General features: G+C 39.8%; 1 protein-coding gene across 2 annotated transcripts in view; it reads left to right on the top strand.

Annotated features, from left to right (window-relative positions):
* Positions 1-13,900, top strand: part of c10h15orf39 (chromosome 10 C15orf39 homolog) — a 24,276-nt gene continuing 10,376 nt past the window's right edge. The window contains exons 1-3 of one of the 2 annotated variants that reach the window (XR_006011870.1): positions 1-245; positions 3,162-6,372; positions 10,292-11,890. Coding sequence is in view for 1 of the 2 variants with exons in the window: in XM_041997275.1 (XP_041853209.1) it covers positions 3,204-6,372; positions 10,292-11,361 (4,239 nt within the window). In the remaining variant the exon portion in view is untranslated. Of the gene's footprint in view, positions 246-3,161; positions 6,373-10,291; positions 12,023-13,900 lie in introns of those variants that run through there. The other variant, XM_041997275.1, reaches the window with a different exon arrangement.

Below are 13,900 nucleotides of genomic sequence, written 5' to 3' on the forward strand. Positions count from 1 at the left end.
CCTCCCTTTTGTCTTTTCTTAACTTCGTTAACTCCACTAAAAGCCTCGTGGATTTCGAGCCAGCTGCGTAAACCTCTTGGCATTCCCTCATTTGACTTGGTGGGATTTTCGCGCATCGCGTCCTAACGACTCCCGGAGCAGAAGAAAGATTCCTGCCTTCTTCTTCTTCTTTTTTCCCTTTTTAAAGCTAATTATAAGCTGCGTTTCATGGAGTTCATGTGGAGATCATTTATGACAGCGGCGAGGTAAGACACTTTTTAAAAAGTGATCAGTATTTCTAAATGACGACACGTTATGAAGGAAAGATTGTGATAGACGTGAGGTGAAACGAGCGCGTATCTTCTTGGAAAGCAAAAAGAATGTGAAACTATTCCAAGCCCCTGTGAGCAAGTCCTCCTGAAAGGTTACACATATAATCAAAGCGCCACACATCTCCTCGGTGTGTGAAACGGTGTGTCTTTGCCACAGTGTGGTTTTAGTTTTACCGTGGCTCGCGACGCTTTCAAAGCTTGTATGGAAATGACTCGCGCAGTCATCGAAAGTCAAGCTCTTAAGCGTTAACAATTTCCATAATATTTGCGTTCTTCTATTAATTTGAGCCGGCTGTTCACGCGGGCTGCACAACACACTCTTGTAGAAACATTCCTAACGTCATGCAAATGCGGCAGGATGTCAGAAGCTGACGGAAGAACTCGGGGATCCGTTTTTATGTTTCAGTAAATTCTTTTAGATTGTGGCATTTAGGATTTATGTATTTAACACATGCCATGTGAACTTGCTGACATGTTCCAACATATCTTGATCTGGCAAACTGAATGACAGCTAAACCGATTTAAAATATCTAAACGGACTTTTTTCTTACTTTCCTGTTCTCATACGGTTATAGGCTTGTCAGTTTGGACGGTTTTCTTTCGGAAGCCACACTCCCATCACCCTTCCCCTACAGATCATCTCAGTGGGCCAACGCACGCACACCACACACACACACACACACACACACACACACACACACACACACACACACACACACACACACACAGAAAGACAGCGCACTAGTGTCAGTCCGCAAACGGCCCTGCACAGCTTCCTCCTTGCACAGAAACCGCATTCTCCTCCTCGCTATGCAGATAATAATCAGACTTCAGCTACTTTTCAGAAAGGTGTGAACAGGATGAGCTGATAACATCATTAATTTCACGTGGCTGTGAACTGACAAAGTGGGACAACGCTGAAATTAGGTTGTTTTTTTTTTCACCGAAAACTCATCACAGCCTTTTTTTTTTTTTTTTTTTTTTTTTTTTTTAATCTAATTAAAATTTTATACAGTTCCCCCCAGATGCACACGCTCCTTGGAATTGAGGGGATGTTCTGTGCTAGTTTGTGTTATTGGCATGGCTGTCAGAAGGTTGGACGGGAACACCAACAATAGATTTCAGTCTACTATGTGGTGCCTGGTCTTGCCAGTTCAAGTAGATACTTGTAAACCAGAGTCATAATCAGGTGATGAAGTCAACTTTTTTCTTCCAACAAGTCCAGATTGTTGCGCATTTACTGTCTTCAAGTGTCTGAAATTCTGGATTTAAAAGGTGACTGTGCCTCAGGAAAGCTTGGATTTTTCTGCTATATTTAAGTTAAAATGTCAGATCACTTTTTTCCTTTTCAGGCTGAAATGCAAAACATTCATTCATTCTGACTATAAAAAATAAATTTAGTTAATTTCTGTGAAATTAAAAGGGGATTTTTCTGTTCTCTGACATATCGGAAATGGGAGTTTTTAATGCTGGTTTGATGTCATTGTAGAGTTAATATTTTTTAATTCATGTTCCTATTAGTGTCGAATCATTTGACAAAATATGGATTTAATTTAATATGAAATCTATTTTCTAACATGTTTTCAGTTCCTTTTATGGTACTTGATGCATTTTTTGCCTCACAGTTCCTTGAGCAGAAAGAACATATGAGGAAACAGAAGAGATGAGACACTTCTGTATTTTTTCTGTCCTTTCTAGATGTTGAATATAATTTCACAGCAAACATGAGGTGTAAAACAGAACTGAAAAACTGAAGACTGGGTCCTTTAGCATTAACACTTTGTTTCCTTGTTTCTTCTGAAGATTTATCCAGTGTTTTTTATTATACCTCTGAGCTACCATACACTGGTTTGGTAATGTATGGTGTAAATTATTTGTTTGTTAACAGTTGATGCATCTTCCTAATAAGAAATAAAATCCTGACAGCACCACTTCATGGTTCTAGTAACCTCTTTCTGTTTTCAGCTGCTCCAACTGGAGGCATTATATTTACTGAATGTTTGGAGCTTGGAAATATTGAACTAAACAAAATTTTTTAAAATCCAAATTACTGAGATGACAGAAAATTCAGCAGCTTAGTTTAAGAGGAAAATGGAGTCTGTTGCAGCCAAAGTTTAAAGTACATAAAAAAGGAACTGTGTAATGACCGAATGTTTCAAAATGCAGAATAGAAACATGAAGTCCATGTTGCTGTTTTGTTTTATGATGTAAGTACAGACAAAGTGCATTTCAGATCACGTGATCACATTCTGGTATTGCTAAACCTGTTTCGGTATGATGGAAATGAGAGATTCTTGCTTCTAAAATAAACCATACCAAGACAATAACAGATCCAGTATGACTCGTATATTCTGTTTACTCATGTTTTAGGTCTCACATGTAAACGTGATTAAGAAATGTCTGCCATTGATTAACAGCCAAACTAACAGGGGCAGAAGCTGTGCAGCAAAATGCTGTTATCCGTAACTGTTCTCATCCACTGGTGTCCTTGCAGAAGCACTAAATTAAAACCTATTCTCAGACATTCCTCAGATTGCAACTTCTCTGCCACTTGTTAAATATTGTGTTCACCATTCATATGCATCAGCTGATAAGTGTGTGTGTGACCTGTGTGATAAGCCACGGGATTTGTCAAGGTTGTGAAAATGCCTCAAGCAGGATGTTATCTAATGATGGTTTTTTTTATGTATGTGCAAAATATTTATTTTTCTGCTATATATCCAGATGTCCTATCTGAGGTATGACATTGTCCAAGTAAATCAAAGAGACTGCTCTTGTGAGCAAGCTTTGTAAAAAATAATTTATGATCAATGCTGGCATCTAATTTGTGCTTATTATGTGTATTTCCAGGTTGGGAACCATATTGGCTCGCCTTCAAAAAGTTACAGCAGGATGAGCCACGAATCAATGCAGACTGTCTCAGACCCAGTGTTTAAAAACAAAATGCCCTTATTTGATGGGACAGCAGCATCCACGGGACTGTCAAAACCACAAACTCTGTCTGGTTTCCTGGGTAAGCAACCGCTGCAGTATAATACAGCCTATTTTAGTTATGATCCCAGAGCAAAAGAGGGTGCAGGATTCGCTCCTCCTTGGAGCAACTCAAAGAAATCTCCACTTGATGACAGAAGTCCTGTCGGTCACCTTTCTGGCATGGAGGGGCAAAACCACACGAGATACCAGCAAGACAGAACTTCTTCAGTGGAAGGTCACAACCCAGTCAAACAGGGTTTTACCGTATACACTAGAAGTCCTGAGATCAGCAATCCCACAGTTGCTACATCAGTAACTATTAGAAAACAAAAAACTGGAGCTGAGAATTCATCCTCCCCATCTCAAAGCTCTGTTTACTTAGCCATTCCTAAGCCGGTTTACGGACATAACCCCTGCTGTAATGAGCTGGGTTGTGTGATAGGGCAACGGTACAGTTTGGAGCATGTTTCTCCGAGGATGCCGAACACCATATATGAGCATGACTGGATGCAAAGGGCTGCTCACTACACCGAAAAGGCACCTATTCAGCGGAAAGAAGCGCTGCTGCAACAGAGAGGCTTGCAGTATGAGTGTGGTGCAGAACAAATAAAGAGGATGACTGTGGAGGCGTACAGCCCAAATAGTGCCAGGACTTTGCCACCTGTGATTGAGCCAAACTACAGCAGTTACCCCTGCACCCCAGCTCATGCACTCTATGGTTCTTTAACTGAGCACAGCCAGCTTTTACAGACTTCTCCCAGAGGCTACCCCAGCTTATACACTTCCCGTCCCACATATGAGCATATGACCTCAGAGGTTTATCAGGAACGTTCTTCCATGTCCAAATATGGCCAGCTAGCACAGCACCCTGTGTTTTACTATTCCCAGGCAAATGGGGAGGTAGAAAACAGGACACAGTGCAAAGATAGTGGCAGTAAACAGGGAGAAGATGTCCCTCTTCTTCATAAACACACTATCTCAAACCCTCGGGAGCATTACGTAGTGCCTCAGTGGCTTCATGCTGAAATTCCTTTGTCTTGTACTGAAATGTTGCCAAATCATTCCTTTGTGCCGGGCTTTGATTATCCATGTTATACAGTACCTAGATTTAATTTAAATGCAAGCCAAATTAGACCCCCCTTAACAAGGCAACATTCATCGCCCATGTTTCACCCAACTCCGATAAATGTTTCTAAATCCAGCCAACATATCAATCCTTCTATAACAAAGGACAAGCCAAACACCAGCCTGCATTTTGAACAACGACATGGTTCTTCACCATTCCTACATGTAGAAAAAAACAACCCTTCCAGACAAATGAACCAACCTGCCCTCTCACCATCCAGCATGCAAATTGGCAGATTTTTTCACCCACTCACCAGCCCGCACATTGACAAACCCGCCCCTCCACCAGCTGGTATAAACGTGGACAGACTCCGAGACTATTCCCCTTTCGAAACCAAAGTGAAGCATCCAAAAAGCCTTCCTGTTTCCCCAGCAGCATGGCAACCCCAATCACCCAGTCACAACTCAGATCGAATCCAGTCTGTTGTTCCTAATGGCCCAAATGTCCGAAAAATTATCCATTCTCCGGGGATTTCAACAGCAAGTAAGCAGAATGCGTTTGTGTTCAATGCAGGAACCACTGCTTCTAAAAGGTACCTGAAGAGAAGCATTTCTCACTCATCTCCACCCGTCAGAATCAAAGAGGAGGAAGATGATTTGTATGAAGTAGAACTTGACAGCAAACGACAAAAGTTAGAAAAAGACAATGTTAAAGAAGGAACAAAAACCAACTCTCCTCCTATGCCAGTTATTGACAATGTCTTTAGCTTGGCACCTTGCCAGCAGCTGCACCTGCAGGCCCCAGGAGTGCTATATCCAAGCAAAGTACCTCAGAGAGCTACCCCGACATCTGAGGAGAAGCACGAAGACAAACTCAAGCAAGCCATCAAAGAAAAGATGCCAGATCCAAACCATCAGCAGTCTGTTGTCTGCCTAGCTTCTAAAGAAATTTCTCCAGATACTCCAGCACAGAACAAGGATGATGACGTCTTTGAACTCAAAAATATTAAAGTAGAAAAAGTAGATCCATCAGGTGAAGACAACCCTGCTGACACAAAAAACAGCTGCAGCAAAGTGATAATCAAAAAAGAGCCTGAAGAGACTGCTTCATCTAACAGCGGCCCAGTGTTGAAAGAGAAATGTGAATCTGATGAACTTGAAAATAAGCCCTCATTTGCAGGTGAAAACGAGGCTTCAGAAGAGCCCAAACCTGCAGAGTTGACTGCACAAACAAACTCATCTTATCAGGTGGACACACGGCACAAACGGGCGGTAACCCTTCAGCCCAAATGCAATACTCCACTTCGGTCATCTGAGAGCAAAGTAAATTTCAAAAACATTCCACCTCATTGCCTTAAACTTTCCACCTACAATATTATTTTCCCTGCTGGCAAGCAATGCAAAGCCGCCCCACCCCCAGAGAAGCAATCTCCACAACCAGTAACTGTACTTGCATCACGACTAGAACCCCAAACACCAGTCCGCAAGCACTTCTTTGAGCTACATCATTCTCTATGCAAGCTTTTGTCCAAATGTGTGTCAGCCTCTTCGGAGCAGGACCTCAAAAAATGGTGGTCTCAACTAGAAATAAGTGAACCTACGCCCCAGTCAAGCAAAGTCCAGAAAGTGTCCTGCTTGTTGGGAGTGAAAGCCAGAGAGGTGTGGATCAATGAGGAAATCAAAGCGGCCTTCAGTAATGTCCACAAAAGGTTGAGCGAGTACACCGTTCAGAAGCGCTGCCCTTTTCCACACGTCATGCGGGCGGGAGCCGTGTTTCTCCCCATGTTGGTGGTGAAAGAGCAGCTGTTTCCAATGGTCCAGGGCAGCTTCATTGACCAGGTCCTGCAGGAGCACAAAGTGGAGCTGCGGCCCACTACGCTTTCTGAAGAGAAGATCCTCATCCAGCTTCATAAAAGAGCCTGCTCCTCCAGGCTCAGGAGACTGATGTCCCTCAAACACCTGCCTGACATCTACAGTGATGCAATCAACCTTCTGTATTACACCTGCGTCTGCAAACACCTGGGTGGGTACATGTTCACCTGAGACATACTTTATGCATAACACTGATATGTGCATGTGTAGAACAGGGTATGATTTTCTTTGGAAAAGTTAAATGTTGGGTGGTCCGTTAATGTTGGGTTTGTTCTTATTGTCACACTTTTTCTGTCTTGCTTTTCCTCTAATCTGGGATTTTTTTTCCTCTGGTATTTCCACGACAGACTAGTCAAATTACAGCTGCTGCAGTGAGAAACTGTTTACTTAACACCCCTCACGAGCAAGTGTTGGACACAACCACTTATCTAGCTAACACTGAAAGTAAACAAATGTTCATGGATGAGACAGGAAATGAATGAAGGATGGTGATTTACTTTACAGATGAGCATAAACATAGACGTATAGTCTGAAGCCTTTAAAGTCTTGGAGAAGTTATTTTCAGTTACACCGTCACAAAGATAGCAATTCATTTTATTAACAAGTTAGCCAGGATGTCAAACTATGTTCCTTTATGTGAAAAAAGGAAAAAGATATAAAGTTTGTTCAAAAAGAGAAATATGATAGATCACAAGAAGCAATAGAGCTCACTTAAAAATATATATAGTAGAAATAGTCTAAAAACAAGGTGAAATGTTGGAACAGATTTTTTTTTTTTTTTTTTTTTGTTTAAAAAATACATTCTGCTTTTTTCTGTCTTTGATGCCAGCAATAAGTTAGGACAGTTGAAACAAGGGACTGAAACAGCTTTGTAATCATGAAACATCTCACAGCTGATTAGGTCTTTCAGAAATGACAGTGGGGAAGGTTTCATTACTCGAAGGAGTGTGTTGACAAATACTTCAAATAACTTAAAGTAAAATTACTCCAAAATTTTAAATTTAAATCATCAGCAGCCTTTTGTACAATTGATTCAAGGAATCCTGAGAAGTCTGAGGCCAAGAGATAAAAGTAAAAACAAATACTTAATATGCATTAAGCCCTCAGGCAGCACTGAAAAATGCTTAATTCTGTAGTGAAAATGACTACACTGGTTTAGGAACGTTTTTGAAACCATTGTTGCATTTAAGTCCAAATTAAATCTCTACTACGCAATGAAGTAGAAAACTTTCCTGTGGTCTGAAAAGTGAAAAATTGGAATTCTTTTAGGATATCCTGGATGCTGCATCCGCCTAACTAAAGAGGATAGGGTCCATCTGTTAATGCTAGAACAGCTCAAACCTCATCTGTGATGGTTTAGGTTTGCGTGAGTGTAGATGTCATGGGCAGCTAGCACGTTTGAGGCAACATTAATATTGAATGATGCGTACAGGTTTGAGATTAACACATGCTGTCATACAGATGACGTATCTTACTTAAAAGGAGTTTGCTTGCTTCTGCAAGGTGGCAAAAGAAGACATGCAGAAGCTCTAAAGTGATCCTTGCACACAGAACAGCTGAGTTATGAAGCTCTTGGAGTAAACTTGAAGCCACTTTAAAGCCGAGCTGTAGCAAATGGAGTTATAATAATTATGCAAGATCAAATTGAGGCAGATCGAATGAATCATTAAGGCCTGGTTGCTATGAAAATGAGGCAAAGTGTAGGCTATAGCTAGATTTAGCCAAACATTAAGGTTAATGTAAGCTTGGTGAACTGGTAAGTGTTTCATCTTTGAGAAGGCACAGACGTCAGTGAAAATGTCTTGAGTGTGTATGGAGCCAGTATTGAATTATATGCCAGGAAATGTTGATTCAAGGGAGATGAATGAGGGTCTGAGTGGTAAAGAGCTGCCTACATATACTTGCCCAAGATTCTGAGATATGGATTTTATTCTCTGACTGATGCGGGCGCGGTCCGGACTGTGTGGGACATTTTGCTGTATGGACGAACTGATTGTAATTCATCTGCTGCTCCTCTAGTAACTTCAGCAGGTTTCCAACCTGCATGTCTTTTTTTTTTTTTTTCTCTCTAGAGTCCTTGGTAGAGGTGTAGCTTCAGGTCTTTGTTTATATGAAAATATTAATTAAAGGAATGAGCTGGCAACCATGGAGAATGCTCATCTCTCCCTGTTGAAACTGTTCTTAATCTTGATGCTGGCATCAAATTCAAATTAAGAAATTAAAACAAATCACAAATTTACTGTCTTAATATTTGGTGTGTATGCTCAGATTTTGAAAAGCTGGGGTTAAGTGACCTGCTTTATTAGCATTTTACACAGCATGGTTGCAGAAGTTCTGCAAGAATTTCTTAGCATGTACAGAAATTTTTTATATAGATACTTTAAAAGATTATAGCTCTAGTTTGATCGATGACCGTGTGATTATATGCAACATGATCACCAAATATGACTTCCTGCCTTGGCTTTCTGATTTCTGGAAATCCCCTTTTGGGTGCACAGTGTGAATGAATGACTCCTATATTTGAATATAACATGTTTTGACTGCTGTCTGTAGCTTTTCTTGCCATCTGACAGTCTCTTTTTTTCCCTGCATTTTTGGCCCTTTTGTAAAGAACAAAAAACAGCTAAAGATAATTATTCAATATAAAATCCATTTATTTTTTTCCAGAATCAACCTTTCCTGATGTCCAAAAGAGAGTCCAGGTATATTATTTTTTTTATGTTGTCCCTCAATCTCACCACTCTTTGCTTTTTCTGATTAGAAAGCAGGAAACCTTTTTCCTAACCTTCAGTAGCAAATCACAAAAAAATGCATGATTATACTTGTGTGGGTGTGGAGGATGGGGGGCTGAACTTGCCTGATTATGAAGAAAGAAAAAAAAAAGTCTCATTCATGAATTTGTTACAAGACTGAGGCAGGCCAGGGTGGCAGATACACTCAGATGGGTCAAGTTTAGTTATTTATTTTATTTTTTTTTATTCTAATTGAAGAGTTCATGTTTACTGGAAAATGGAGATGGTTGTTTTAAAGACCTAGTTCCAGCAAAATAGACCCACATTTGTAGGGTTTAGTCACAAAAAAAAGTGGGGCTTGACAATTTTTGTCATGTAAATATTTATTGTCATGTGTGTTAAAGGGAAAAAACTAAATGCAAAATGAATAAATTACATGTTAGAAAAAAACCAATGTTGTTTTGTCTGTCTGGCATACAGAACCTCCAGTTTAAGTACAGATTAAACTATATTTTTGGTGTGTTAAATTTATTATTGTTTTAAAAGTGCAAGTCTGTTTGCTTACCAGTTGTACTTGTGTGGCTCCTGAAAGGAGTAATTGAATTTAACTTAAAATTTGATATATATTCATTATGACAACACTCTTAACAAATTAAATCCACCTTCAGCTTAACAGACTTGTGACTGACTTTAGTATTTACTGAAGTATAAAATGCCTTCAATAACTCTTTCAGCAGATATGATTTTAATAAGCACGTGCATCTGCTTACTAAATTGAGCTTAATTGAATTTTCATTCACCGCTGCCACTGTTATGAGTTCACATGGATTGGGAGCATTACTCTTGTCCTGCTATTGCCTGACTGTTTTGTCTCTGACTGATAGCATCGCTTGTAGCGGCTGACTTTGTTCCCAGGCTTTGTGTTTATTCCAACAGCCTTTTCTTCGGTCTCTGCTGAAAGAGCCATGGTGGAGGATCATGCAAATCAGTGTGTCAGTTGATATTAGTTTCTTTTTGTCCTTGTGTACTGAATAGGTGCCCCAGGAGCACTGATTTGCCAACCCATATAGACGTTTTGGGCATTCAGGATAAGGAACTGTCTTGTGGAAAACGAAGCAAATTTATTCATTTCAGTAGCTCTTCTTTTCAGTGAGAAATCCTGAAATTCCTTTTCCTGTTTGCTGTCCACTGTAACATTTTCCTGAGCACTAAATAAATTTTAGACAAACCTTTAGTGCTTTTATTCCCTTTTGAGTAAGCAACCTGTTTTAATTTCAAATGCATATTTCAGTTCTTTATGTGGCTTCCCTCTGATCCTGACATTCCTTTTTGTTCCAGGATTAAATGTCGATCCTGATTCTGGAGATCAAGTCGGAGGTTTTGGAGTGTCCAACCTCAGAAGGAATCCTGTATTTTCAGACATTGCTTCACCAACCTCACCATCAGAGTCTCACCATGAGACGGATCCAGAAGCGCAATCAGATTTGAGCAGGAATGGAACAAAGGGCAGAGTGAAGAGCAGTTTTAGGCACATGTTTCCAGATGACACCTGTTCAGATGAGGAAGAGGCAGGTGATGTAGAGATGATGGGCTATGAGGGTGTTCCAAGCACATTTACAAGGAGAAATTGTGATGCCTATAGAACTGGGAATAAAGGAATTGAACACATGGATTCCTCTGCTGCTTCACAAATCACAATCTCTGACAATTCATGGGTGTGTCCTTTAACATTAGATGAGCTGTCTCCATCTCCTAGTGACACAGAAACTGAGAAATCCTCAAATCTGTTGTCTAGTAATCAGTCTGCAGGACCTCAGGTCAAATCCAGGAACTGCTCAGGCATGATTCTTAAACTGAGAAAGATGTTCGGTAAGGGTCTAAACAGAAAAAAGACCTGCTACCAGGCAGTGTCGGTGCCTGGGACATTTGCTGATTCTTCACTGTCCCAGGCTAATGATGGAGAGGGTGTCAGCACCAAGAGGGACCTGCACAGGACATCCAAATTAAAACACAGGTTGCAGAGAAAAGGAAGTTTATCTCGTGCCCTTAGCAACCCCTCTAAAAAGAAAGTCAGATCGCTACTGAAGATTAAATACTGTCCCTACTTGTCTGCCTGCCACAGCGCTGAACACAGGAAGCGATGGGTCCTGCGCTCAGCTGTCCAGAGGGCTCGCAAGGCCATGAGGCTTTACTACCCAGACTTGGTAGGAAAGAAGATCAGACATTTGTATGAGGAAGACGACAAATCGGAAGTGTGGTACACAGGAGAGGTGCTGCGTATCCATGAGGCTCACACCAACCCTCTAAAGACTATTTTCGAGGTCAGGTATGACAGTGAGCCAGAGTGGAAGTACTACCTCGAACTGTTGATAGACTATAAAAAAGGCTGGCTAAAAATTCAAGACTAGTCTTCACACCTTAACCCTATGGCAGTTTGGTCTTCAGGTCACTGAGTGCATCAACAATCAGTCTGGTGTCATGAAGAATGAAGGACGGGATATCTTTTTGTGGTGAGCTCATCGGAACATTTCTCATCATTTGAGAGAAACAAGAAGACCGCTTTCTGGATGGGCTCTACATCCAACATATATGTTTGATACTGCTTTTGGCTTTTTAAAAACTTTATTCACAAATGAGAATTTGATGAAGGACATCCCACATTATAAACTTATTGCAAGCAAATAGAAATTATTTATTTTTAGGCCAATGTAAGCCTCTCCTGATAGAAGTGTAATTCAGAGGGAAGTTAGTGACCATTAGGTAGTTAAAAAAAAAATCTTTATTTTTTGTTAATTTTAAAAGGGATTCACTGTAGTGTGTTTACAGTACACAATTTTGTCTTTTTCCTTCTCTGGTGACTTTTTCACTGGTGTAACTGTAATTAGGATTGAACCCAGTTCTTTACTAAGCTGTTGTGGGTGTTTTGTTGTTATTGATGTAATTGTTTTTAATCGGTGACATCTGTTTACTAAAAACAGCTAGTCCTGTTATTTCTTTTTCTTAAAAAATTACATTGTACAGATATTCTCACTTCTGTCTGAAATAAAAGTTTGTAATATTACTTTTTCATATTATCTGGCCCATGGTCCTCATTTATAGAGCACCCTTTTAAACCTTACAAAGTGCTTATAAGGTGGCCCACACACCCATACAATGCATGTTCACTGCCTTTTCTCCCCAAACACTGATAAACGTATCTTATGTTGAAGCCTTTAAAAACAAAATCAAATGGCTTAATTACCTCATCTGCATGTCATTCAGCTCTGCAGAAACCTGGTAAAGAGCCATTCATTTGATTCAAGTGTTGGAGGAGGGATGCATCTAAAAGTTGCAGGATAGTAGATCTCGATAACTGGACTTTGGAACTCCTGCTTTATGGTAAAAACTGTGCTCAAAACCTGTTGTACACAATCAGATACTTGTCTTCTGCCCCCTGGTGGACACTTTTGCACTAAAATAATTTTGACATCGCACGATAAACATATAAAGAATTATCAAATGTTTTTTTTTTACATTTTAAAGGGTCAAATAAAGAATCAATTTTGTTTTTAAATAGCACTTTCTTCCTTTTTTTTTCTTGGGTCTAACTTTGAAGGGTTAATGTCCAGGAACACTTAGAGATGGACTTCTGCTTGGGAGGACCATTGACCTTATCAGGCCATGTTCCTACGTAGATGGAGACAGATATTTAGACAGACGCTAGTTTTTCTTTGCATTTGCGACTTTCACCCACATTCAAATGCTGTTTTCGGGAACTGAAAATACTGTACAAGATGAAGATTTTCGAATCGAATAATCCAATTATGGTGTTTGAGTATGGAAAAGATAACCGGCGTGTCTAGTTCGACGCGTTAAATTGTGCGCCGCCATCTGTGTTGCTTGCGTCACAGAGATGCGCATTTAACTCCTTTATTTACATGGCAACGGCATGTGCCCAAAATTGTTCAGAGGCTAATGTTAACATGTTACATATTTGGATATAAACATATAGTAAATCACAGACTATACTGAAGAACAAAGGGGTCAAGACGCGTTACCTGAGGACGTTGCTAAATAAAACTATTATTTTTTATTTTTTGCGTTGCGGAAGTGGTCATTTATGTCAGGCTTCTGATTGGTCAACATGACTTGCTAGGCGGAGGTTAAATCGCCGCCGCTTGTTCTGGACGTTTGGACAGTGTCTGTTTTCATGTAGTAGACACAAAAAAAGTTTAAATGGTACCTCACATCTCACAATTAGTTAATCATTCAGTTATTACCAACTACAACACCTCAGCTCACAATATAGAGATCTCATTTTAAAATTGATCCACTGTTGAACAAAGTGACAGCAGACTGAACTGGTATTGCTGAATCACATTTAATGGACTCTTAACAAATCTGTATAACTCTTTATTTTATAGATGTATCATTGATTGTCTTGTGATGAGTTTCTTTTAAAAACATTAAATTACTTGGGTGATCATGGAACCTAACAATGTTTGATGTCAAGTTAAAACCCGTTTGTCCCCATCTGGTGGAATAATGCACAGCTGCATGTTTCCTCTTGTATAATGACAGTGCTGTTCTGATGGATCATTTCCTAGGATGGGTTTACCTTATCTTACCTTACATGTGACCTTTTATTTAGTGGTATTTTGAAAGGACACAGTTTAAAGATGCATAAACATTGTGGTCATAAGAAAATGCATACCACCAAGACAAATGTGTCCATAATCAAGCACCCATGCGAAACAATGTTTGCAACATTTTGCACTTTAATATTTTCTCCAAAACAGACATCTATTTTTTCCCCACATTTTTACACTAATAGGAAATAAAACACCTTTGATAGCATAAAGAAAAGATATGTAGAAAAGTATTAAAAGTTTTTGGATGTCTCAATTTAATGTAAGTAGCTGCTTCTGTTACTTCAAACGTAAAGTTGAAATGGTCATGAACTACTAG

Source organism: Melanotaenia boesemani, chromosome 10 (assembly GCF_017639745.1).
Source record: "Melanotaenia boesemani isolate fMelBoe1 chromosome 10, fMelBoe1.pri, whole genome shotgun sequence".
Classification (NCBI taxonomy): Eukaryota; Metazoa; Chordata; class Actinopteri; order Atheriniformes; family Melanotaeniidae; genus Melanotaenia; species Melanotaenia boesemani.